Source organism: Cyrtonyx montezumae, unplaced genomic scaffold (assembly GCF_038088225.1).
Source record: "Cyrtonyx montezumae isolate F1298 unplaced genomic scaffold, pur_monq_1.0 scaffold_19, whole genome shotgun sequence".
Classification (NCBI taxonomy): Eukaryota; Metazoa; Chordata; class Aves; order Galliformes; family Odontophoridae; genus Cyrtonyx; species Cyrtonyx montezumae.
In genome coordinates, this window is record NW_027071925.1 from 485,980 (window position 1) to 513,434 (window position 27,455).

At 46.0% G+C, this 27,455-nt stretch overlaps 1 protein-coding gene across 1 annotated transcript in view; it reads left to right on the forward strand.

Moving 5' to 3' along the window:
- DNAH9 (dynein axonemal heavy chain 9) overlaps positions 1–27,455 on the forward strand; it is a 180,951-nt gene that overhangs the window by 65,253 nt on the left and 88,243 nt on the right. Inside the window, exons 39-48 of the mRNA XM_065735131.1 lie at positions 1,642–1,807; positions 2,401–2,503; positions 3,813–4,052; positions 10,166–10,327; positions 12,109–12,305; positions 14,590–14,752; positions 16,326–16,449; positions 18,371–18,513; positions 22,721–22,882; positions 23,571–23,804. Of these exons, the coding sequence (XP_065591203.1) occupies positions 1,642–1,807; positions 2,401–2,503; positions 3,813–4,052; positions 10,166–10,327; positions 12,109–12,305; positions 14,590–14,752; positions 16,326–16,449; positions 18,371–18,513; positions 22,721–22,882; positions 23,571–23,804 (1,694 nt within the window). The remainder of the gene's footprint in view (positions 1–1,641; positions 1,808–2,400; positions 2,504–3,812; positions 4,053–10,165; positions 10,328–12,108; positions 12,306–14,589; positions 14,753–16,325; positions 16,450–18,370; positions 18,514–22,720; positions 22,883–23,570; positions 23,805–27,455) is intronic.

Below are 27,455 nucleotides of genomic sequence, written 5' to 3' on the forward strand. Positions count from 1 at the left end.
GGGGAGCAAGTCATCTCGCTCAGGGAAGACGTGGCTGCGAGCTGTGTGCTGGGAAGCATGATTTATGCTGCTCAGCAGACTTCCCTGCTCATTTTTTAGAGTTAATTTGTCCCTCTTGGTGCAGTTTGTCAGTTGGCTGCTTTTTTCCCCAGCAGGCACCTCTTTAAATTTGTAAAACATGGATACAAGGCAGTTTCATTGTTTTTGGTTTTTTTAATCTCCTTAAAAAAAAAATACCTGAACCTTCAAGCCAGCAATTCTCAGACAAGCTGCCTGTTTCCCCCCCTCTGTCAGCAGGGTAGAGAAATGATGCTTGCAAAGTCCGATTTGCAGAGGTCATTCCTTTCAGGTTCTAGCTCAAGTATACAGGATCACAGAAGTAGAGATGTGGACCCTTATTATTACTGTGGGATATGGCTTCAAATTAAAATGCATCTTTCACGAACATGTCGCCTGATCCCCAGTAATTGCGTTTCAGTGTGGTGAATCTCCTGAATACTTGTTTAACCTCAAACAGGGCTGATTTTATATGTTCATTAAGGGCTAATTAAATTGAAATTAAATGCTTATTTGAAACACTTAATTTAACTTGCTACCAGAAATCTCAAATCTTACGGTTTTATTGAAGGGGGAGAGATACTCCGCTGAGGGAAGATTCATCATTTTTCTCAGCACAGTTCATTCCTTTGTGCAGCAGCTGTCTGCAACAAGAACTGGGCTGAATTTTGAGGAGTGGGAAAGAAAAGCTGTCTGAAACGCACTGGAGCACTGCAAAAAAGAAACAACCCAGAACAAACAGTGCTTTAAAGCATATATAATTCGTAGCTTGAAAAATAACAGAACTTAAATATCTCTTAATAACTTTTGTACGTGGTAATGATTGCATTAAATGTACATTTTAATCAAGGAGAGTTTTATTAAAGTTCTCAGCCCCGTTTACATTTGCAGGTCTTGCCTGATTACAAAGAATTGCTGCTTGCAGTGCTGCTGTGGATGTGCTGACAACTCAGCCTTGACTGAATGGAGCTCATTCTGCTCTTGGGGCTGGTGACACTGAGCCCCCAAGAGCAGAACACACTCCAAGTTGGCCCATGGGGGAGAATCAGTGGCACCCAACAGATGATAGCTGCTTCTGTTTGGTTTTCTGCTTACTGAGCCAGTAAAGGTAGCTCAGAATCCAAGGCACCAATAGCTATGAGACATTATGTACAGCAAGGCAGAGTGGTTTTTATTAAATACCAGCCTGGTGTTGTAAATATTCACTGTGTTTTATAACCTACAACATGTAACCTCAGCCTCCTGCTAGATCCGAGTTGCATTTTCCAGAGCTCTGAAACAAGAAACTCTCCTTTGTGTCCTTTTCCTCACCCATGTGGGACCCCACTGAAAACTGAGGGTTAATCTGGTGGCTGATGTTGGACATCAGACATTGTCCAATTATGGGGAGGGTTGGTTATTCCAGTGGGGGAGCAGGGAATTTGTGTAGTTCCTGTTAATAGAACTAAAGGATGCCTGCCCTGTGCATCATGCAGCTCCTCGGGCTGCTGCAGTTGTGGTACACCATGGAGCCAGGAGGGAACCTGTTTTATTTTTCAGCCACGATGCCTGGTAGTTTAAATTTGTGTCTGTGCCTCCATACAGGTGTGCTTGAGAAGCCTCTGGAGAAAAAGGCTGGTAGAAATTATGGCCCTCCAGGCACCAAGAAGCTCATCTACTTCATTGATGACATGAACATGCCAGCAGTGGATGCCTATGGGACAGTGCAGCCCCATACACTCATCAGGCAGCACCTGGACTACGGTCACTGGTGGGAGGCTGCTCAGGCTGTGCTGCTCAGTCCTGTTTGTTCAGGCCTTGTTTTGGGATGGCTTTTGGGAGAATGCTGCAGTGAAGTTCTCCCTTCCAGGACCGTGTTTGCCATTGCATCTTTCTGGGCTGGAGGTTCCTGGGACACACTCAGGGGTTTGCCCTTCCCCTGCATATCAGCAGTGTGGCTGAGAGGTGCTTGGCTCTGCTCTTGGCATGGTGTGCACCTGTAGTCTTGAGGCAGAGGGGAGCAGGATGCTCAGCATTGATGCTCTGCAATACTGAGAACAGGGGAAGGTGGTGGATCCAGCCCCTGTGGGGATGGAGCATCCCTGCTGAGCCCTCACTGCAAGCACCTGATGTTGTTTGCACTCTGACAGCAGAAAACATTTTCTAGGCAGAAGTAATTTGAAGAAAAAGCGGTGGCAGTGCTTGGGAAGGAGATCAGTGCAATTGTACGTTGTAGAAGGCAGTACTGTGAGGGGCAGGGATTTTCTCAGCTCTGTATATGGGGAACATAGGCATGGGCCTCCAGCTCAGCCCTGAAGCCAACCCAGACATCGTGCTCACCCTGCTGCCTTGTTTTGCCCGCAGGTATGACAGGACCAAGCTGTCACTGAAGGAGATCACAGATGTGCAGTATGTGTCGTGCATGAACCCAACAGCAGGGAGCTTCACCATCAACCCACGCCTGCAGGTAGAGCTCTGAGCCGGGCACTGCTGTTGCTGAGTTCATTTCGCAGGGTGTTGTTTGAGCACGGGGCCAGAGGAAAACCAGGGAGGGATGCTGCTGTTGTTTCATCAGAAGAAATGGCATTAATCAGTCGGGTGACTAAAATTCATAGTGGTAAGGCTGCAGACTCATTTCCCTATTCCCTTGCCTGTTTTTCCTCACATTTTGCTGCTCCATCAGAGGAAACAGTCACAAGTTGCCATCCTGCTTAACACCTACTTCTGGGACAGCTTTGGGTTCCCACAAGCAGATTTTGCCTTCATTTAGCTGCTATTGACCTCTGGAGAATATCTCATTAAAGTCTTCTGGTTTTTAAAATTTCCTGATGGAACTGGCACTGTATTCTCATTAAAAAAAAGAAAAGAATGATTAAAAAAAAAAAGACATTACCAAGTGCTGGTGATAGAATCATAGAATCACAGTATGGATGGGGTTGGAATGGACCTTACAGCTCACCCACTTCCAACCCCTGTCCATGGGCTGGTTGCCACACACCAGATCACCAGGTTGTCTTGTTACATACTACAAATATAGATGTAAGAAGAGATGTTAAACCTCAGGGTTTGATTTTTTTGGAGCTGGAAGGCTTGACAAGGGCTGACAGTCATCAGCTTTGCTCTTCCCAGCAGCATCAAAGCTTCTTGGAGAAATCTCATGACTTGAGTCAGCCCAAGCCATGGCTCCTTTTAGCGGCTCCATGATGTTAAAATGAAGTGTTCCATGGCTGGAAATGATTACCTCCACTGAGGAGTGGGTCCCCCATCAGTCTGCTTTGGGAAGGAAGGATCAGTGGGATAGGAGAGCCAAGTGTTACTGCATTCTGAATGCTGGGAAGAGGCCATTGGCTGCTGGAAGATCAGAGAAAGCCACAGAAGTCAGGATTTGGGGAAGCAGGCTCTCAGCGAGAAGGTGAACCCAAATGGGCTTCTAAATAGAACCTCTCTTACTGATAGATTTTTGGGGCTGCAATACAAGTTGAGGTTAACTGCTGAATCTGAAGCATTGAAACTGGGCATGGGGAGTGGCTAGGCTCCGTCAGTGGGTGAGACCATCATGTAGACTGAACTTCTAACATATAGTGAAATGCAGCTGGAAATCTCATGTTTTGAGAGCTGAAATAAATCACTTGCCAACTTTCTTCTGCTGGGAAATTGGAGATAAAAAATGGAAGATGTCTTTGTTCTACATGGACAGCAAGTCCCTTGGGGCCTTGTGCCACAGAGGCGGTTGCCCAGCCCCCTGACCTTCCCACTTCTTCCTTTCTATTCCTCAGCGTCATTTCTGTGTCTTTGCCCTCTCCAACCCTGGGCAGGAGGCCTTGACCAGGATCTACAGCACCATCTTAATGCAGCATCTGGTGAACAGGAATTTCTCAGGAGCTGTGCAAAAGTCAGCTCAGCAGCTGATCTCCCTGGCCCTGGGCCTGCACCAGAGAGTAGCTGCGACTTTCCTGCCGACAGCTATCAAGTTCCACTACATTTTCAACCTGAGAGACTTCTCCAGTATCTTCCAAGTAAGTGTAGCTGTCATTTTGTGACACTTGGAGCCTGGCTCGAGGCTGCAGACGTGTGTTCCCCACCTGTGATGTCGCAGCAGATGTCCTCCCTGAGCACAGAGGAGAGCTTCAGTCCATTCTGTAGTCCGTGTTTGGTTTTAGGTGCATTCCAGGGCCATCACCCAGGGCTGTGAGGAACATCGGTCTGAAGCTGGTTGACTCTCCAGCCATGTCTGTGGGGGGGGCTGCAGGTTTGGGCTGGGTGTCTGTACAGGAGACCAGCTGAAGGGGCTGCTGGGCCCTGACTTCAGCACTTAGCAAAGTGATTGTTGGTGGGTGGGATGGTGCTGACTTGACTTTCTGAGCCTCAGTGTGATAGATTATACTGGAGCATCCTTGTAGTTTCTCCATGGTCACATACCCAGCCTGCACATGACAGAAGACATTAGAAGCATTGATTCCAAGTCAGCTCTCAGGAACTGACTGAATCACTGCCAGAACCAGTTCCCTACCAAGGAAAAGTTGCCAGCCTTATTAATAGGTTTGAGAGTTTTCAGCAGCCAGATGAAGAGGTTTGGATCACCCTAACCTGCTGTAGTACTGCAACTTGCCATTTGTTCTTGTTAATGTTTGTTTTACCAAGGAGGAAATAAAGGCTCAGGTGCCTTCCTGCAGTGATGGAAAGCAGTAGGAAATCTGAAAACAGGAGCTTGAGCAAGTTAGTAACTTGATGTTACCAAGAGGAATCAGACCTGTGTTCACTAGTGCTCAGCTACACACCACATTTGGTTTTAGTGTGGGCCTTACTGAATTCTGGCTTCTAATCTGTGCTTTGAGAAGCAGGGAGAGAGGAGCAGTGGATGAGTATTTTAGTTTTAACTGTGATCTGTTTGAAATATGTTAAGGCTTTGGGATATCAGAAAACATCTCAATTCCAAGCCTCTGGAGCAGGGACAGTCATAGGAGCTCATGTGGCTTTCAGTTTATCACACAGATGAAGGAGGGAGGGAATCTGGCTTCTTGGTCTTGTCATGTGTATTTAGGCTATGGTTCAGATTTTATTTCTGTAAGTCCTTTATTTTGGTATTTTTTTTTTATATTTCTTCTACTTTAAATCTTAGAATCATAGAATCCTTAGAGTTGGAAGGGACCCTTAAAGGTCAGCTACTCCAATTCTCCTGCAATGAGCAGGGACATGCCCAGCTTGGTCAGGGGCTCAGAGCCTGGCCCAGTTGGAGGCACCCACCACATCTCTGGGCAACCTGTGTCAGTGCCTCCCCACCCTCACTGTAAAGTTCAGCTCTGGCAGAAGGGTCTTTTTTTTCCCCGGAAATTGAATGGGAAATAAGATCTGAACTCTGGGAATGTGTTTCCCTGTGTTACATTCATTATATGTTCATTGCTTTGTAATTTAGCCCTGAAATGACCTTTGGAAGTCTCTTGTCCTCCTCAAGCAGGGCCAGCTTCAGAATTCCCAGCACTGAATATCCCACAGCCACCATGGCCATTATTGTACTGTTAAACTCACTCTGTTTGCTGCTTCTCATCCTTTTGCTATGTACTTACAAAGGAAATGATGCTCAGTTGTCTCTGTATCTCCCATTAGCTAGTCTCAGACAAGCAGTAGGTTCCCCTTTGCCTTTTCCTCAACCTGAACAAACCCATTTCTCTGTCTTTTCCTGCATGTGGATTGAGCTTCCCTCAGCTTTTCTGCAGACTGTCAAGGTGTAGTTCCTCTCTGCTCCTCCAGTCCCCACCCCTGGGGATCACTGCTGCTGCATGGCCTCCAGGTAGACCAGATAGCAGTGACCTTGGAGCCTGCTGGTCCAGCCAGTTCTCCTCCCACCTTGATGTCTGCCCTGTTCTGCTCTGTTACAACCCCTAATATGATGCCATCTGAAAATAAAGCAGAACAGAAAAACACCTTCAACAAAGAAAAGCGGGGCAGTCTGAGTTTCCTTATCCTTCAGGAAGGGAGAGAATCAGCAGACGGAATGCTTGTAGGTCAGTATGTAATGCCTTTTAATCCCAGACAATCAAACACTGAATGTGTTGGCTGGATATATAGTGTAATAGCTGTGTATATAAAAGGTGCTCGGGGATTGCTGTTACACCAGCTATGCTGTAATTATACAAGCAGCCAACGATAACTGTTAAAGGCACAAAGCATACCCAGATTGTGGCTGTGGAGGAGGCAACCTTTGGGACTTGCTGCCTCTGTGCTGTGCTATTGCTGGTTCTGTACAGGCCATTACCAACAGCTCTGTGATTTGTCCAATGGCTCTGTCATTATCATACCATAATAGATATTAATGTTGTACCTAAACATTTAAGTAGGGCCTTGCAAACCCAGCTTGATTCCCTTTGTCAAAACTGCTTGACAGCTCTTATGACAAGGAGCCCTGTGCTAATTATCTCATTATAAACACTCTGGGAGCTTGTACCTTAATTGTTGCAGCTAATGAAAAATTATTGTGTTCGAACCTTGCATTCGTGTGAGTGTTACACAAAAAAGGAAGACTACCCCAAAGCAACAGTCAGCAGTAATACTTGTTGTCGGATGGATATGGGAACTCAGTGCTAACATGTCACTCCTTCCCCCAGTACCTATCACCACCTGGCCTGGCTGGACAAGCAGATGAAGAAACTGACACTGTGCAGATCTAAGGTGGGGTTTGGCTCCAGATTGAAACACTCAGATCCAGGATGTGAGGATGACTAGGTAAATCCAGTGCTGGGGAGTGCAGCCCTGCTCCCCAAGCTGCCAGGTCAGGGCTGATGTCATGTGGTTGCTCAGGTGTGGGTATCTAGTGCTTTTGAAAACATCGGGAGACTCCACCTTAGTCCCAGATATCTTCCTGTGCTTTATCTGCCTACCCCACGGGTGTCCAACCTTTGGACTTGCCTGGACCACACTGAGTGAAGAGGAATCGTCTTGAGCCGCGTCTGTGTTGCTCACTCCAAAAGTAATGCCTCCTATTTATTTCCACAGAAATGACAGCAGGTACAAAGACCACAGTAATGCTGTTTGATGGGGCAAATTCTCAGCAACGCAATTTTTCCACACAGTCACCACCATTACTATGCATTTTTGCCAGCAGTGCACCGATGGAGGTGGCCCACTGTTGTTTTGTCACTGCCTCACTGTGCTCACATCCTCTGGTTGGTCTCTACAAACATGCAGTGTCAATCAATGTCAGTGGGTGCCATTTTTTCCACGTGGAGAAAATCAGTTCCACACCATCACTTCATATGCACTTACATGTCAGGTGATATTGAGTGCCCTTGTGGTGCCCTATGTCACATTTCAATGTATAATGGGATATCGATGGGAAGGCTCAGCCTCAACTGCCATCCCACCAACATCTGTCTCTGATGTCATGGGCCAGTGGGTTGGGCATGCCTGGCCTAGCCCGTGTGGACATCTTGCTTGAACTGCTTGAGCTCTGTTGGTATCTAGGCTCCATTGGATATGGAATAGGTGTCCATAGACCTGCCTCGGTTTAGATGTCTTAATCTCAAACTGAAACCAGCCCTGAAGTCCCCTGAAGATGAACCATCTTGTGTCAGCTTGGGAAGGTCATGGGAAATCCCACATATTCCTATGAGGTGGGATTTTATCCACTGTCCCCACTTTGTCTCTGGGCTTGACTTTCAGCAGAACAACCCCAGATGCTCCAGAATTGTGCTTGGTGATGCTGCTGTTTCTGTGGCATCAGCTGCCCAAGGGCTGTAGGATGAAACCTGGGCTCCTGCCCTTATGCAGAAGTCAGCCAACCTTCCCCGTGCAGCTTTTGGGCAGTGTGCATGTGTGCCCAGCCAGTAAGGGTCACAGGTCTCCAAGGAGCCAGGGACTGCACTGGGGCTGTGGGGGAAAAGGGGACTGAGGGGAGAAGGAAGCCAGCTCCAGGCACAGTTTGTCCAGTAACCTCATTTTCAGGTCACTCATCACCTGCAAAGCCAGTGGGGTCTGGACTAAGGGATGCCCCTCTCTGGTGTTCAGAAGAAAAATGAGGAGCTTTGAAATCTATGATGCCCTGGACTCATGCACTTGTTTTGTACAGTTACAGAAGGCTCAGGAAGCACTGTAAAATCTAGCTGTAATGAACAGATTACATTTACATCTAGCTGCTGGTGCTCAGGGTGAGGAGAGGCTGGTAGTCTCTGTACAGGACAATGGGCAAGTAGAAGCTGGAGAGGGATCGGGTGAGAACTGCAGGAGTGGCAGCCCTGGCTCCTTGTCCTCAAACTGTGTCACCTGCTGTTGCTGATGTTACTGTTACAGGGGCAGGGTCTCTTTTCAGTCCTTTATAGTTAATCTGGGTACATCATCGTTATCTGTTCCTGCCTCCTCTGGCAGGTCCGTCTGGGGTTAAAGTTTGACACTACTTTCCCTTGCATTTCTGCAGCACCTTTTCATGCCTCTGGGTCCCACCATGCACTGCAGAGTTAAATAGATTGGTACGCTTGAGGCAATTTACCCTTGATTAAAGAAGACAGGTCTCTGTGGTGATGGAGTGGTGGATTATGCTTTTTAAAAAGGAATTCCCTGCTGGGTTACACCAGAGGAAGCCCTGTTGCTGTCTTTCTTTCCTTCTGAAAGGGTTACCATGGTATTATGCTCTAAATTATATCTGTCATCTCCGTATAATAACCATAGACTCTGCAGGGTTGTATTTTGCTTTTTATTCCCATTTCTAACAAGATTTTCAAGCAGCATGTCACATTAAGATCACAGCCGAGGAGAAGAGACGGCATCTCTCTGCCTGTCAACATGACGACAGCAGTGGTTCCCAGCTCAGCTGCTCCTTCACATGGGCTGCAGCAGATTTCCCTCTGCGTGGAGTGGGGAGCAATGAAGGGGGCACCTTCATGTTCCCTAGTCTGACACAGTTGGTGTGGCTGTGGATTTGAATCTGGGCCCACGTTTGCGACTCTGAAGGTTTGCTTTGCCAACCCAACTCGGATGCTCTTTTGTCTCTTAGTGTGCTATCTAAGCCGGTCTGGATTTAGAGCTTCCTTCCCCTCTGTCTTGCTCTTTCTGCCATTTCTGATCTGGTGGGTGGCAGCCCTGCCCATGGCAAGACTGGGTTGTCTTTAAGGTGCCTTCCAACCCAAGCCATGCTATGGCTGCTCTGCACAGTGAGGAAAGGGGAGAAGTTTGGATATTAAGTTAATAAATTCATTAAAGAGAAGCAAATTGTGAATATTTTCCCCCCTTATGCAGCCTCAACGTGTGCTTGCGTCAAGATAACAACATCTTCTGTGGCTTGAGGCGTCTTTGGAGAGTCTGAGTGATAGATTTTTTTTTTAACATCACTTTACAACTTGATGGGTTGCACCTTTGCCTTTTCTCTTTTCAGGTTGTCAGCTGTTCTCTCACTCATTTTGTATCTGAAATAAATAAAATAATGATTTGGCAGCTGTAATGACAAATGAAAACCCAAATGATTTGAGCCACAGGCCAGTGAGCTGAGAAGGAACACTTTACATTGCTTTTAATGCATTTTCTATTTTATATATAAATAATTAGATGTTAGGAATAAAAGCTGTCTGCTTAATTCATACTATTGAAAGCCTGTGTGCTGTTAATAGGCTTAGTTATAGGAGATACCTCTTTGAAATATAGTTCTTTTATGCATTTTAATAGAGTTCATGGTAAACATACTGCGATAAGCAGACAGCAGCTCATATTTCCTGTAGGCAGAATGCGCCTAATTAAAATTAATTGATTTTTAAAAAATCATCACCAGTAACATTTCCGAACTACTTTTTCCTCTTGAAGAAGCACCCACAGCATGGTGCAGGGTGCTAGGGACCCATCTGGGCTGGCACTGGGCTCTCCACGCTCTCTGATGCTGAGATCAGGATCACCGCAACCAGGCTGCACTGGGGATTCTGTCTGGATTCTCAGAATAAATATAATGAATCTAAAATGCTTTGGGAAATGCAGAGTAACAGAGGTCACATTCTCCAGGGGCTGTTGAGCAGGGGCTTATTCAGAAGTTCACATTCAGGGTGCTGTAGTAACTCCACATTTACAGCCCATTCTAGTGTGGATGCTGGAGGTAAGGTCCCTGAGTGCTTTAAAGGGTTTTCTGGAGTTTCCTGACTGTCTCTGCTCCCCACAGGGCCTTCTGTTTTCTACCCCTGAATGTATGAAGCTACCCCAAGACCTGGTGAAGCTTTACCTGCATGAGTCAAACCGGGTGTACCGGGATAAGATGGTTGAAGGAAAGGATTATGGTACCTTTGATAAAATCCAGCTGGAGATGGTGAAGAAATTCTATGATGTAAGTGTTGAGGTTCGTGACTCTGATAGTAACGTGCACACTCACAAGAAAAGTCAAATTCCTTGGGAGAACAGAGGTTGACTCAAAGTCTGCTCACATCTTGCTTGCCTGGAGGGCAATGCTCCTGACAGGAGCCCAGGAGCTACATCTGTCATCCATGTTCTGGGCTGCCAATGTTGTGATAGGGGTAAATGATGCACCCCATAAGGTTCTTGGGAAGGGCAGATTTGGGCTCTGTGAATTGACTTAATTGATTTATTTAAGTGCTTTGAGTCTCACATTGCACAAGCAGGAGAAGGGTCACATCCCCCTGCTCTGAATGGATGCAAAGGGGTTGCAGGCACAAATCCTTAGTGCTTTGTTGTCCAACCAGGCTTGCCTGGGCCACACTGAGTGAAGAGGAATTGTCTTGGACTGCATATAAAATATGTAATACAGTTAATGTATGTAAGTGACAAAACTTTTTAATATATGTATATTTATTAAGATTAAAAAAAAACACACAAAAAACATAAAACTAGTGGGATATTTGACCTTGTTTTCTGTGGAACTAATGCATCCGCCTGGTTCTATGGAAGTGGTTGCAATTCTCAAGGTGCACATCAGAGATTTTTGATGATTTTTTTCTCTTCCTATGCTTCATCCTTCAGAAAAGCTGTTCATAAATGTATGTACTGCTGAAAAGCAATGACATGAATAAGACATGCGGCCACTCTCTCAGTTTCAGGTTCCAAGACCCTTTTTCAGGGCCCAGAGCCGTGGTTTTGGGTTGAGAGAGTCATTCTCAGGGTCAAATCCTCATTGTAGGGTTCAGAACTTCATTTTAAGGAAGAGCAATTACTTTTTAGGTCACAATCTTGTAAAGCTCTATACTGTCTCTTGTTGGTCTGAAAACATATGAACAGAAACCAGAAGCTCCATTTTACAGACTGCAGCCTCACTGTTAAGCACCAAACCCTTATTTTCGAGGTCTAGAGCCTAAACTTGGGATCCGCAGCTAATGTTTAATCACCTACACCCTAATTTTTCAGGTCCAGAGTCTTATTTTAGGGCCCAAAGCATTACTTTTAGGGCACAAAGCCTCCTCTTGGATGTCCATGGCATTCTCTGACAGGACAAAGCCTCATTCTAGGGGCCAGGGTCTGAATTTTAGAGCCCAAAGTCTCCTTTAACAGCCAGCCCCTCTCCCACCCACTAGCCACCACCATTGTGAGGGCCCAAAGTCTAATTTCAGTGCTCAGAGCCTCCTTTCTAGTGCCCAGAGCCACATCCCAGGACCAAAGACTGATATTCAGGGCCCAGAGTTTCTTTTGAGGATCAAAGTCACATTCTGATAGGTCAAAGCATCACTTCAGGATCCAGCTGCTGAGCTGGAGATTCCAAAGCCCCATCCTTTGTAGACCACAAGCCCTTTTTTCCACTCTGAAGCATACTAATGAGGTCCAAAGCTGCTTTTTTATTGCCCAAAGCCTCGTTTAAGCCAGGTTGATGGTTGGACATGATGATCTTGAAGGTCTTTTCCAACCTAAATGATTGTGTGTTATGGCTGTGACTGTAGAGCTTTTCTTGTGGCCTCATTTTCCTATGGAAGCGTGTTGAGTTCTCATGAGTTCCATTTCTTCCCTCCTTTTTCCCTGTTGCCCTCTTCCAACACATAGGTGTAAGCCCATGGGCATTAGAGGCCATTTGCTAGTTAGCTGTACTTTACTTGGAAAGATGGCATAGAGCTGTATTTTTATTTCTGTATTTGTTACATACATATGTATATGTTTCTCTGGCAGGACATTGAGGAGACCTTAGAGCAGACCAAGCAAATGAATGTTTATTGCCATTTTGCTAAAGGCATCGGTGAACCTAGCTACAGGCCTGTCCCAACCTGGGAGGAGTTGAACCAGATCCTCGTGGAAGCGTTGGACAACTACAATGAAGTCAATGCTGCCATGAACCTGGTACTATTTGAGGATGCTATGTGCCATGTGTAAGGGGATTTTCTGGTTTTATAGTCTCCTTATAGCACTTATCTGCACAGATTGCTTCCATCAAGTTGTAGGTCTCTTTACTTGCAGTTGATGGAGCTGGAGGTATGGAGAAGCCCCGTGTGACATGTCCTGCACAAATACTGCACTTCTTCTGCAGCCAGTGTGGAAACCATGAGGATACCTGGGGCTGGGAGATGGGATATTGCATGCTGGTGGTTATTTTAGAGTCTGGTTACCTATATCTTCAGCCCTCAGTGCTCTCTCTGCGTATTGTGTGGCCATTTATTGGAAGTGACAGTGTTCAAGCACTTGATTATTTTTGTGGGCCTTCACTTCACAGCCAGCTTTGGGATTTCCCTAAATGCTTTCCCAGCTGATTGAGCCATGTTTACACAGTTTCTTCATGGGATTTTCAAATGTACAGAGTGACATTGTGTATATCCAGACTACTGGTTTAAACGTTTTCAGGTATTTGAGCTGCTTTGTTTTTTCTGTATTTTTCTGAACATGTGGGATTCTATGAAAACAACAAGTCTTCAGTCTGTAAGAATGAATCCACTTAGATGTCTTGGTGCAGATAGTGAGGTGTACCTTCAATTTTCAGAAATCATCTATATGCTTTTTGGGGATCCCACCAGGGATAGAGCTTCACCTCCATGTGCAGAAATCTGGCTCTGGACTGCTTCAGAAGAGGGGACCTCTAGCATAAATGAACATTTTAGCTGGTTTTTACTTTCTCTCTGAAAGCATTCTCTCTAGAGGTGCAGGTTTGTATACTAGCGCATACAATTTCAACTCTTGCTGGACATAGCAAACTAATGAAGTCAATCTCATGGCAGTTTCATATATTTAATATTGGCACCATATATACATCTGGTACTAATAGTTTTTAACTTGTCACTTAGCTGTTTCTGTTCTGAGAGCTGAACATCCTATTACTTTGGCACTGCAGTGTGCTGGCATTATGCTCTGGAAGATCTTCCCCACAGTGTGGGCTTTTACTCCTCTGTATTAATGAGCCATACTCACCTGGGTGTTTCTGCTTCCAGGAAAGTGGCAGTAGTGTTAACCTTGTCCTTCCTGAGCACTAGATGTAAATTGGGATTTGTGATAAGACTTGATGTTATCCTTCCAGTAAATATTTTGAACAAACAGGGAAGCAGGGTTTGAGTATCCAGCAGGATGTTCATTGAGGCTGGGTGAAATTTATTCATTTCATTTGGAAATGCACATTGCATAAATGCAATATTCAATCCATCCCAAATAGTTTACAGATTTCAACTTGAATTTGCTGGAAAATTTCATTTCAGGGAAAAAAAATAAGAAACTTAAGTTTACGGGCTGAATTAATGTAAGGAAGTAGGATTTATCTGTCTGTCACATCCCTGTGGGTCATCATGCACATTCACAAAACACACGGCCCTGGAGTGCACATCACTTGGAGAGCTGAAATTGGAAGTGCTGAAGCTCTCTGCACAGACTGGATTGCTTTTCTGGGTGTAATAAAGCAGTACAGTATTTCTCACGATGCAGATTAGTCTAGGAAAGCACTCAGTTTAAGTGAGCTAAATAAAGGCAGTGATGTGAAGAGAGGAGTTGTGTTTACGATGCAGGACAGTGAGGTTTTCACAGGTAGGTTCCCAAAACTCTCCTTAGACAGAGTTTCAATAAGTGGGGATGTCATCTTTTGCTTGAAGAGGATAAATCTGAAACCTGCAAGGTACACCCTGGGACTCTCAGTACAAGTGAACAGAGTGGGGAAATAAGTGGTGGTGTTTGGTTAAGTACACAACACAAACTGTTTTCTGGACAGGATTTATGCCACGGAAGACATATGCAAACAGGTACTATGGCATAGCAGGATGCGTCATCTGGACTTGGGCCCTAGATGCTTTATGAAGATGAACCTAAGGAGAGTTGAATCAGATCCTTGAATTTTGCTCCCAGTCTTTGCACATCCATGTAATGTGCTTTTTCTCTCATGCTCGTTGCAAATATGGCCAGACTTTCATCTTTTTTACTGATTTCTGTCCATTAGGACTTGGCAGCTAGAATAAGAACTGGACGCAGTCCAAATTGCCACCAAACTATTTTTTTCCTCAACCACGTCCTCTATATAGGTCTCAGCGGAGATTGGGATTGCTGACACGTCTCTTAGGGTGACATTTTTCATCTCATTCAGAATACAATTTCTTAGTGAATAAAATATGTATAGAAAAGCAGTGGGCAGAGAAAAAGAAAAAATGCTCTTATTAAGGAGAGATTTGGTATGCTTCACTTTAGTTGCCGCATCAACCATATCCTGGAGTCCCCCCGAGGAAACGCGCTCTTGGTCGGTGTGGGCGGCAGCGGCAAGCAGAGCCTGACCAGGCTGGCAGCCTTCATCAGCTCTCTGGAGGTCTTCCAGATCACTTTGAGGAAAGGCTATGGGATCCCTGACCTGAAGGTAGGTGACTTTAAGGCTGAGGTTGGGAAGGGAAGTAAAAAGCAGAACTTGGCCTGGAAACAACTTGGTCTTGCTGAGTAACAAGCAATGTGGATGTGAGAATGGAAAAGCTCCTGCCATGATACTGGTCTGCAGAGTGGAGAAATTTGTCTTCTTGAAGTGTGTTTACACACAGATGCAGACTGATGAGCTGTCCCCAGCCGTTCTGTGAGCTGTCCAGGACTTCAACCAAAGGTTTTGTATCAGCAGTGTTAGTGAACCCATCCACATCTTGTTTGTTCAATGAGCAGAAAATGTAAAGGAGCAGAAAAGTTCCAGTTATTATGACCAAAACAGTACACAGTAATTAGCTGATTGGTGAGATGTCTGTTACAGAGTGATTTTGAAGTGGGAAAGGAGCAGAAGAGAGACGTAGAGCTCTCAAATCACAGCCAGTTCTTCATCTGGCATTTTAGGTAATGGAGGGAGTGAGCAGGCAGTGGGTGGATCAGTACAGATACATACAGGCTAGTGAGCTTAAGAGTTATAAATCAGCATTGAAAAATATCACTGAATTGTTTTAGAAGTCCATTAACTTCTGGTACAAGAACTCTCTTTAAAAATGTTGCAAAAATCCCAACCACAGTAACTTCAGTCTGTTGTGTCTGGCAGATGTGATAGCTGATAGGATCCTGGGTTCCTTCCCCATCACAGACAGGACAGGAGGTCCCAGGGTAGTGAGTGCCATTGGTAAAGCATGGAGCACAGCTGGTGTCTTCCCATCCTAACCAAGGCTTTCCCAGTTGCTTACCAGTTTTCCGAGCTCTGCAAACAGGAACTGATCAGGTCTGGCTTTTTCTGTATCTTCAGATCAGTGCTCTTGCTGGGCTGGTCCTGTGCTCAAGTTTCTGAAATGTCATTAACTCTAACTCTGGGACTTCAGTAGGAACTGGAGCAGTTGGAAGGCCAGTATGTATAACACAGCAGTTGCAGGACTGTTGTCTGTAATGCCACCATCTTCCTTTGGATGACCTGTGGTTGTGGACAAGTTGTTTTCTTTACATCACACCAAGCTGTCCCACCTATTTTCAGCTCCCTTCTGTGCCTCACTTGTGGCATTTTGTAGCTTCTACCTGCCCACTCATCTAGGAAGCCTGCATTCCCAGCTAGAAACGTAGCTTGATCCCAACATTAATAAATGTGTTTTCAAAGCACCTCAATGCTTCTCTGTCTGCAGAGGTGGAAGGTAATTTGATGTTCCCTTCACTCTGTGTTTATTTTAAAAGAATTTATGAAGGGTGAAGGTTTGTTTGTTTTTCCTCATCTGTGGAAGAGCAAGATGGTGACAGATCACCCTGTCTGCCGTCAGCCCACCCTGCTGTTACAGCTGATCTAATCCAAATATCCGGTGATTAATGGAACAATTTTTTAGAAGAAATGTAGTTGCTTGCTGAATTTCAGAAGTTTCTGGAGTGGCGTGCTGCTTCGGGCACTTCTTTATGTCTTGTGTCCTGCTTAGAGGGGCAGGAATGGAAGGATGGTATCTAGCCCATTTTTGGACATCCCCTAAGTCCACTTGCTTTTCAACCTCCAGGCAGACCTGGCAAACCTGTACCTGAAAGCTGGTTTGAAGAACATAGGCACTGTGTTCCTGATGACCGATGTGCAGGTGGCTGACGAACAGTTCTTGGTGCTGGTAAATGACTTGTTAGCATCAGGTGCGTCTCATCTTGCTTTTACTTTTCCTCTCCCCTTTTTCAATGTCAGTTTGCTCATAGTAGTATCCATAGCTCTGGAATGTGCTGCAGGGCAGTATATGAAGTTAATTAGGGGATATGTGGGCCAAAAACTAAAATCAGTGCAGCACTCAGATGTCCTTACTGAGGATGCATTTTATCTGGTAGGTTTTCTCTTTCTGTTGTCCCCTTCCTATTTTTCCTGTTTTTTTAATTTTTATTTTTTATGGTATGCTGCCTATGGATGTTGTGTTGTCTATTGTGATGCTGCAGCTGAGGACAAAGCCAAAGGAATGTATCAAAAGAGGAGGAGTTTGACCTGTGGATCCCATGCATCCACATTCTGAGTGTCTGATAAAATAAGATTGCTTCTGACTAGAATATATGATTGAAGCACCTGTGTGTTGGTGGATGATCTCAAAGCCACCCTATCTGTGGGTGTCACATGGCTGCTTATCTCATTCCAGTCATTTTCCTCTTCATTTTTCTAGGTGCATTTAAGTTTTTCTTTTGCTGCTTGCTTGAACAGTTTGCATGCCAGGGTGTCTCCCTGCAGATGTCTGTCTGCCACGCAGAATGTGGCATGAATGTGTACATGAGTACTACCCCTGCAGGGTGCACTGCAACTATGGTGCACTTTGGAGCACCACAGGTGCAAAGTAACCCAGGGAGTCGTTATTTCCCAGTCTCCCTGGTAAATCACTGCTGTAATGGCGTGCCACTTCTTTATGAGCCAGAATAAGAAGATACCAGCTGGTTCAGGTGACCTCCATGGATGGTGCAGGGTGGAGAGTTGACAGCGCAGGGGACGGATAGTTTGTGAGTAACTCCAAAGTCAACATATGTGACTATAAATTGGCCAGATGGTTGGATCAGCAAACAAGTCCTGCCTGTGATGAATTCATAACCAGGTGTAAGGACAGGGGATGCTGTGGAGGGCAGCAAGTAGTTCCCACTGTCTAATTGCCTGCTGCAGATGACACAAGAATCTCCTGACTCAAAATGGAGCTCTGCAATGTCCTGCAGCAAGGGTTGAGCTGTCAAGGTCATTTTATGGTTCCTTTGAAAAGTTGTGGTTTTTCTATGGTTGCTTTGTGGAAAAATGGGACAGACTGGATTCTTGTTCAGGGCTTACACTGCAGCGCAGAATTGGAGCTGCACTGAGGAGGTGACTGCAAAGACCCTGCCTGTCTGTGACATGGGCTGGAGCTGCCTGGGGTATGTGCTGACTGCTCCAGCAGCTCACTGTTATCTACATGATTGCATCTTCGTACTTGTTCCTATCATCACTGAAGAAACCAGGAGAAAAAATATATTATAAGCTGGTTAGTGCTCATATTGATGGTCTCTCACTCAATAATGATGATTTCAATCAAGTCAGCTGCCAGAAAGGAAGTGAAAAGTGGCAAACTGAGGAACCAGTTTGGATGGGTACGTTTTGGGCAATCAGCTGCATAGCTGTTAACTCTTCAAAACTCCTTTAGAAGGTTTTAGTGCCCTGGGGCTTATTTGAAAGTTCGGCATTGAACGGCTGCAGAAATTGATACTTGTATGTGTCAAATTCGTTTATAGTAAAAAAAAAATGTCTTTATTGTGTAATGCATAATAGATATTTGATTATTATTATCTGTAATCAAATCAGCGCTGCTAATGAGAAAAAAATGTACTTCCTGTTCTTTGACTGTATTGCATGTTTGCTTACCCTGGGCTTGTATGAGAGAGTTGGCTCTCACAAGTGTTTATGTTTCAACAGAGTGACCTTCTGTACCACCTTCGTGCTGCTGGGGCTCGTGGGCACCTGTTGTGATGACTTCTGTCTGGGAAGGGAGGCAGCTGCATCACTTTGCTCTAAGGCTGCAACAAAATCCAGCCCAGCAAACCAGAATGTACCCTCTTCCCTTAGGTGAAATCCCTGATCTCTTCCCGGATGATGAAGTTGAAAACATCATCAACAGTGTGAAGAATGAAGTCAAAGGCCAGGGCCTGGTGGGCTCCAGAGAGACTTGCTGGAAGTTCTTCATAGAGCGTGTTCGACGACAGCTGAAGGTGAGACAGTGACTGTGGGAGCTTGGGTCCCCTCCATCTACATCAGTGCAGGGCCAAGGGCTGTAAATCCTTTGGGCTGCATTGTAGGGCCTGCAGCCTGGAAGGCCTTTTTTGCCTGTTCATGATATTCATGATTCTCTCAGCAAGTACTGAAGCATAAAAATCGCTGTCTGTAGTCATTACTTTTTGGGCATTGGGCAGCACTATGGGAGCTGTATGTTGTCACTTTCAAGAGCTGAGCAGGATCAGCCTTTCCATTTTCAAAGCAATGCACCAGGGGTTTAGCTGGGGTGTGTCAGGACTAAGTCTTACTGCTTGGAAAAGTTGCACAGGGAATCTGCCTTCATGTTGTTGACAATCTGTACCAAAAGAATTTAGAAAACATCATCTTAAAACCAGAGTGCTGGGAATGAGTGGGATGTGGCATACTTAGAGGATTTATTTAATTGCAGCTCATATTCCCAGCTCTAGAGAAGGGAAATACTTCCCCTATAAATATTTCCAAATATCCAAAAACAGTTTTGGGACTTTCAAGCCGATGTGACTCCCATCTTCAAGAAAGGCCGTAAGGAAGACCTGGGGAACTACAGGCCTGTCAGCCTGACCTCGGTATCAGGGAAAGTTATGGAACAGATGTTATTGAGGGAGATCACACGACACGTGCATGGCAATAAAGGGATCAGACCCAGCCAGCACGGGTTCACCAGGGGCAGGTCGTGCTTGTCCAACCTCATCTCCTTCTATGACTGGGTGACCAGACAGGTAGATGAGGGAAAGGCTGTTGATGTAGTCTACCTGGACTTCAGCAAGGCCTTTGACACGGTCTCCCACAGTATTCTCCTAAGGAAACTGGCAGCCCGTGGTGTGGACAGGTTCACTCTTCTCTGGGTGGAGAACTGGCTGGAGGGCCGTGCCCAGAGGGTAGTGGTTAATGGAGTTAAGTCCAGCTGGCGTCCTGTAACGAGTGGTGTCCCCCAAGGGTCAGTTTTGGGGCCCATCTTGTTTAATATCTTTATTGATGACCTAGATGAGGGAATTGAGTGTACCCTCAGTAAGTTTGCAGATGACACAAAGCTGGGAGGATGTGTCAAACTGCCTGAGGGTAGGGAGGCCCTTCAGAGGGATTTGGATAGGCTGAACAGCTGGGCTGAGCTCAATGGGATGAGGTTCAATAAGACCAAGTGCCGGGTCCTCCACTTTGGCCACAATAACCCCATGCAATGCTATAGGCTTGGGGCAGAATGGCTTGAAGAATGTAGAGAGGAAAAGGACCTGGGGGTGTTGGTTGATGCTCGGCTCAACATGAGCCGGCAGTGTGCCCAGGTGGCTAAGAAGGCCAACAGCATCCTGGCCTGTATTAGAAATAGTGTAGCCAGCAGGAGCAGGGAGGTGATCATCCCCCTGTACTCAGCTCTGGTACGGCCGCACCTCGAGTACTGTGTTCAGTTTTGGGCCCCTCACTACAAGAAGGACATTGAGGCCCTGGAGCGTGTTCAGAGAAGGGCAACAAAACTGGTGAGGGGCCTGGAGCACAAGTCTTATGAGGAGCGGCTGAGGGAGCTGGGATTGTTTAGTCTGGAGAAGAGGAGGCTCAGAGGAGACCTTATTGCACTCTACCACTTCCTGAAGGGGGGTTGTGGTGAGGAGGGGGTAGGCCTCTTCTCCCTGATAAGTAATGACAGGACGAGAGGGAATGGCCACAAGTTGCGCCAGGGAAGATTTAGATTAGACCTCAGGAAGCATTTCTTTTCTGAAAGAGTGGTCAGGCACTGGAATGGCCTGCCTAGGGAGGTGGTTGAGGCACCATCCCTAGCGCTGTTCAAGAAGCGTTTAGATGAGGTGCTAAAGGACTTAATTTAGTAGTTGGGTAGAGATAGTGATAGGAGGATGGTTGGACTAGATGATCTTATAGGTCCTTTCCAACCTTATGAACTTATGAACTTATGAGTATGTGGAAAAAGTACACTGCAAGGAACTGGAATTTTCCAGGTTGCCCATCTGCAGAGCTGCACAGTTCTGGGATCTCAAATCAAAGAGGCTGGATGGGCAGAGGGTAAAGACTTGACCTTTGCTTAGTGAAAACCAGTCCTTCTTCTTAATGCCTTGTTTGCGTTGAAGGGACATGTTCACTGAGGTGGAGTTCCCTGTTCCCTTTTTTATGTAGGTGGGCATGTGTTTAAGATCAGGAACAAGCAGAAAGTTGAATTTTAGGAGAAAATTTGGGGGTCGTGCCACAGTATATATGACCAAGGAGAAGGAATCCGGTCCCTCTGCCAGTGTGGAGAAGGATTTCTGGCAGGCTCTGAGGCTGTTCTCTGGGTCTTTGAGTGCCTTGGTGGTATTCTGCCTAGTGCCTCACCCTCAGTATATTCCTGCTGGCTGTTCAGGTAAACTAAAAGGACACTGTGAATATGATTTCATGGAGGCTGATTGCTTTTCTTTGTCTGCCCTTCTCCTTAATGCTTTGTTAAAACAGATGGATGGGAAGTGCTCTTTTTTTGTCTCCAGCATGTTCTGACATCATCGTGCACTGTGCAGAAAGCTGATGGAGCCATCACTGCCCAGGCCTCGCTGGAATACAGGGAGTGGCCAGGAGTAGGGCTTGGCCCTGTGAGGCCTGAGCACCAAAAAACCTTCTGCCTGAGGGTCTTGGGAGACTAGTGAAGGTGCAGAAGAGGGCTTTGGTACATGAGTAGCACCCTGAAGCTTGCCTGGCCCTCAGAGGCAGCACAGAGGTGCCCAAGGCTTATGCTTGAAGGTGTAGGAAGGTGTTCCTATGGTTGTTCCCTGAGTTCAGTGACTATCTTAGAGGAGCAGGAGCTCTGAGTCCAGCTGCATGCCCTGGAGTGGAAGCAGTCTTCCAGTGTTACAGGCTGGTTTTCACAACATCTAAAAACCTGGTTTTGGCTCTTGGTAGAGGTGGTAACTCAGATACGCACGAGTTGATGGCAGCCTGCCCCATGGCCCTTGCAGGGCTGTGCAGGTACCAGCCTGGGCTGACAGACTGGAGAGGGGTGATTCACTGAGTTATGCTGCTTCCCACATTGTCCTTTGCTCAGATACTGCTACTTCATTGTGCGGTGTAAACCTGCCCGTGTCCTTATTTGTGCCTGTTTGGCAGAGCTTGTAAATCCAGCAACAGCAGTCTTACAGGAAAAGACCCATAAGAATCCAAGATGAACCAAAATGGTTCTGATAGATTTTGGTCCTTGTGACTTTTGTCACATCCTTGTGACAAGTAAGTTGCCTTTTCCTGGCTTCACACCCTGGGTGAGGAAGTTCCCTCTGGAAGAGGGAGAGATTGTTCTCTTCTGGCACCAGTGCAGTAGGGGAACAAGTCCCGAAACTTTGGGGAGAAGGAGGTGGAAGAGAGAAGGATACTGCAGTCTCAGAGGATGGAGAAGTAGTGCTGAAGAGGAGAGAGGAAGGGATAGTCCCTTGGCCAGGCCACTGAGTAATGTAAAGAGACATTTCCCACAGACCCATAGATTCTCTGCTGAAATACAGAAGCTTCTTGGAGCTCTTGGGTTGAAAAAGAAGAGCTTGAAAAACAAATGGCCTTCTGTCTGAAAATGCAGAGAGCAGGAAAAACAAATTCCCAAATGCTTTTGTATTCACTCCACTTTGGTTTGACTTTTACCTCTTTAAAAATGTAAAAAAATAGTAACTGCTGAAAGCAGACCTTGAATTTGAGCCACATCAGCCCTTTTCAGAGCTGGCTTTGGGCGAAACGATCTAGGCAGGCTTGCCTCAAAAACATGGTCCTGCCAGGACAATTCAGATCCATTCACTTCAGTTCCTTGTCACACCACTTGAATCTGGATGCCTGTTCTCTGCAGGGCTTTGTGTCACTGTGATGGCAGCGAAGAGCTGTTATATTAAACTGGCTGTGGCCATGACACTGTGCCAAGCTGCTGCCTTTGACCATAGTAATGTTTAATGCCACTGCTTGTTTTAAATGCAGTGTAGAAAACACGTTTACTGCCAGGTTACGCCTTTTCTAGGCCAGGCTCATTGGCATAAAGTGCGAAGGCTCAGGGATCTGAAACCCGAGGTGTTGTTGTGAGATCTGCCTTTGGGAACAACTGAAGGAGCCCACGCTGGGCTGTGCACCTGATCCAGGCCTCAGCTCCTGGGTCCCTGGGGCTGAGCTGGGCCTCCGCTTGCGGCCCTGCATCTCAGCCCGTCTCTCTCTGGGGCCCCTCAGGTCGCCTTGTGTTTTTCGCCTGTTGGCAACAAGCTGCGGGTGCGCAGCAGGAGGTTCCCCGCCATCGTGAGCTGCACGGCGATCGACTGGTTCCAGGAGTGGCCGCAGGAGGCCCTCGAGTCCGTCAGCCTCCGCTTCCTGCGAGAGATGGACGGTGTGGAGGTGAGCACCTCGTCCCGCCCTCATAGGACAGCGTGGGCCTCCACAGAGGCACGGCCGCAGCCACCACGCTCACGTGTGTTTATCCACGGGTGGTATCGTCAGTGAAATGATTGCCTTGCTGGCCAGAAGGGCCGCTTGCAAATCAGTGCAGAAAATAACCCAGCGCTTCTGATTATTCAAGGGAACAAACACCTTTCTGTCCGCATGCGTATCTGAGAGCCTGTGATTCTCAAGGGCAAAGAGATGTCAGGCTGTCATTGGTGAGAACCTGCTGCTGGACTGAGGGAGAAGCGGTTCTGTTTGTTTAGTTTTTTCAGGACAGGGTTTTGAAAGAATAAAGTCTACAATATTTCTTTTCATGTGTGTGCACTTTCCCATTTGTACAGAAGGAAAGCTCAGATTTCTACTTATAAGGCTGTAATTGTAAGGAGTCGGATGCTAGAAAAATAGCTGGGAATAAGATAAAGTATGCGATAAGAAAGATATAAAAAGAGGCATAAAGTGCACAAGCAGATGAAATTATTTTAGAGATAACAAATGAAAAGGGATCAACTCTGATATTCTGTCCTGAATTTTGCTGCAGCAGAGTAAAATGTTAATAAATTCCTTTATATACAGCACAGGTCTGCACAACAGATAGTTGTTCTGTTTGAAATATTTTCTCCTTGCCTCCTCATCTCACTTCCAGGCTTCAGTGAAAGAGTCAATAAGCAAATTCATGGCCCATGTCCACATGAGTGTCAATGAGATGTCCCAATTGTACCTGAGCAACGAGCGGCGATACAATTACACCACTCCCAAATCATTCCTCGAGCAGATCAAACTCTACCAGAATTTGCTACTGAAAAAGAGAAAGGATTTAAAAGCAAAAATGGAGCGACTGGAGAATGGCCTGGAGAAGCTCAACAGTACATCTGCCCAGGTGAGGAAAGCCTGGGATCATACACTGGTTGTTTGGCTCGGAGGAGGGCTGAAACTGTGCAGGGTGGAAAATCTGTGCTAGGTCCTGGCCCTAGACTGACTTGAACTGGATTCCTGGGGGATAAGTTCTGTTCTGTACTGGAGGGGAGGAGGGAAGAAATGTGCGTGTGGTCTCTGCTACTTGGGTGGTGCTAATCCCAAATAAAAGATCACAGAATTTAAAACAAGATGGGGAATCAGCTGTGTGTGTACATCTTCATTACGTGGTTATATTCCAGCTGCAGTGACAAAATAACTTAGAAAAGGCAGGAAGATCAGTTGGTTTGGGAATTTCATCCAGGAAACCTATATTAACTTCAGCAAGATTCCCATCTTTTAAATTAAATAAAGAATCCTTTAAAAATAAAGCCAACGCTCATTTGTCCTTGTGTTATGCTATCTGTCTGTAAGGAATACCAGTGCATGTCTGAAATGTAGATTAGCTGTCCTGAAATCCCCTGCTAAAAGCATCACTGGCATGCGTCTGTGGCAATGACTGGATGTTGTTCTGAGTATTTCACAACCTCTCTTCACTGCCTCCAACTGCCTCTTATTCTCTCCATTAGATATTCTATTGACTCTTGTAAGCATTCACTTACTAGCTCCTACTGAGGCAGATGGGTTTCTCCTGAAGCTGCTTCAGGAGCGCAGAGGTTGGTGTGAGGGAAGGACTAGCAGGTTCCACCACTCTCCTGTGTGCTCCGGTGGCATAAATCATGTCTGTCATGCTCAACAAGTTACACGCCAGGCAGGAGGGTGATGTATGGGTTTTATTAGCGCCTCTCGACTCCGATAGTCTACATCTCACTTCAAGCAGTTGCTTTCTGCATGGCACAGGGCAGATCTTTGAGGACAGGGGGAGGGAGAAGGCGTGTTTCGTGTGCCCTTAGGTTTCAGCACCTCCTTAGAAAGAATGCAGCTGAAGTTGACCAGCTGTTAGAGGAGACCACTCGTCACATCTTGTGAAGCCAGTTGGAGCTGAAAGCATTTGCTCTGTCTGCAAAGCAGCCCTTACATCTGCCTCGACGTGGGGTGCTGCTGGTTTTGCTGATGCCGCAGCAGTGGACAAGATGGTTTAGATCTGTTCCTCCATTGAGAGCAACTAAGACAGCAACGAGTCCCAGTAATGCTGGTCAAACATGGGAACCTTCTGTATGCTTCAGGCTTATCTCCATGGGGGTGTTATGCTGGCAAGGGCTTACTGACGCGGGTGCTGTGGGTGCAGTGGGGATAGCATGGGAAGCCAAGCACCTGTGGGTCTTCTCTCATGTAGGTTTTGCTGTTGCAAAAAGAGTAAAGGAACAGAAAGCTCACATCTGGTGGAAGTAAGGCTGGGGTGAGAGGTGCCTGTTGGTGAAGCTGATTAAAATGCAGAACAGCCAGGACAAATTAGTATCTAAACTTAGAACTGGGCCTAAAATTAAACACCTAGATTATCAGTTGTGCTTAACAGTCAAAACTGCTGTTGATTTGAAACCAGAGTGTGGATATTTAGTGTTATTGGAAATCATACCAGGAAGTTTGATCTTAAATATGGATTTAAATGTCTGAAATTTAGCATTCACTCGTGGAAATGGCTGGGCTTGGTGCTCACATGTACTGTCTGCAGCCTGGTGGTGTTTGGAAGCACCATGCCATGGTTTTGGGTGTCCAAGGCAAGGAAGGAGCGTTGTGATAACCTAGGTATGAACTGGCTGTGCCATGGGACTGAGGACTTGTGCTCCCTTTGTCCGTGCTCTGGGCTCCTGGTGCATGTGTCCTCCTGGTGCAGGTGAGGAACTAGTTAGGAGTCTGTGTATTTCTGTTCAATGTCCCCTCAGGGGACACTCGTGCAAGTAGTTACCTTATACTTTATGGCTTAGCTGTTCCACTGTCAAAGTAACCTCTCCCTTTTAGTCTTCTCCCACATCTCCATTTCTTTCCTTTTGGTCATCTGCTTTTGACCAACTTTTCTTCTAAGGAAATGTTTTTTGTTTTCTTGCCAGCATAACCTCCTTTCTGTGAAAATGGTGGTTGTCCTTTTCCGTACTCAGAAAAGCAGAAGCTGGCTTCCAGTTATTAGGACATAATGGACTTGGGAAGATTTGTGAGATGAGTCATTTGTTTTTCAGTGGTGTTTGCAATGAAGAGGTCAATGATCCGCTCAGAGCCCGTTGCTGAGTAATTTTGAGGATTACTTCAGTTAAAATTACAAATCTGGATTCTAGATTCGTCTTGCTTGCTCTATCAATTAGTTGCTGACCTTTGTGATGTATTTTGTGTTTTTGAAGCAAAGCAGGGACAATCAGACAAAATGAGTCTCCTGGGAGTCTGCCCTCCAGGTTTTCTTTAATAATTCTTCTTCTTCTGTCCTGGTGGTAGGCAAGTACTTCTTCTTTCGCTGTTGGAGTCACAGTACATTGCCCTTGAATCTCTAATTTGCTTTATTCTTTCCCTTTCCACCTCACATTACTAATTGCTTATCAGCAACTATCCCGGACTCAGGAAGCTGCTTGCATGCTTTTCACATATCTTACTGCAGTTTGAAATCGAATACTGACCTTTTGTGTCCAGTGATGGCATTCATTGTGCTAAGGCACATGCTAGATCTGTCTGTTTGCACCTTGATATGGTTATTATACTAGTATTGCCTGTGGGAATGAGGTTAATAGTGTTCTCTCTTTGCTTTGGGATAATTTTCTGCTGTGATTTTCTGTGCCACTTCTGTCTCCCTTTGTACTGCTACTCCCATGTAATTTTTGCCTTTTCCAGCTTACCAGCCATGTGTTACTTAGAGGGAATCTTCTGCTTTTACCAGTGCTGGCAGATGCTGGAAAAGACAGTGGTGTTTGTCTTATCTTCCCTGGAGGTGGCAATGAATCTTCTGGATTATTGCTTATGATGCATGTGTCTCACATTGCTGCACCATTAGTTGTGAGGGCTCGTGCTGTTAAAGAGGGGCGAATGCCCGACCCATGCTCTTATTCAGGACATGAGGCAGTGTCTTCATGCCTTCCTTGTGGAGTTGCTTCTCCGTTTTTAGAAGTTCCCTGTGGTTCTGGAGGCCCTGATGTATGTGCCTGCGTCCACATTGCTCCAAGCCAGAAGTGCCTTCCTGGGCTCTGTTTTGTAGACTGGTGTGTTTCTGATTTTCAGCCTTAACATCCCGTTGAGTGTCCACTATTTCTTTTGTACAGAGACCAGATGAATAGGGATCCCTGGCTTTGGTCACCAGAGTGGCTGTTTTTGTATGAAGACAAACAAGGTTTTTCTCCATCAGCCTTCATCCTTTCCATCCAACACATGTTCCAAGAAGCTGGTACCAAAGGACTTGATGATGTTTTCTGTGCTTATCTCCATTTGCATTGTACTGTTTGTGCATCATGTTGTTGCATCCTGGCATGTTGTTTGTGGCCCCAAGCAGGAGCATCGTGGAGCTGACCCAGGGAAATACAATTTAGGAAGAAGCTCAGGGGATTACAGTTGGCCCTGCCATTCTGAATGGTTAATGATACTTCTGTATTTTTTGAGGCAGGTGTGGACAAGGAGTATGGCGTTATCAGTGAAAGAAGGGAGACTGTGACTGCTGGAGAAGTCCTGGGCTGTGGGAAGGCAGATGGGATCTATGCAGCGA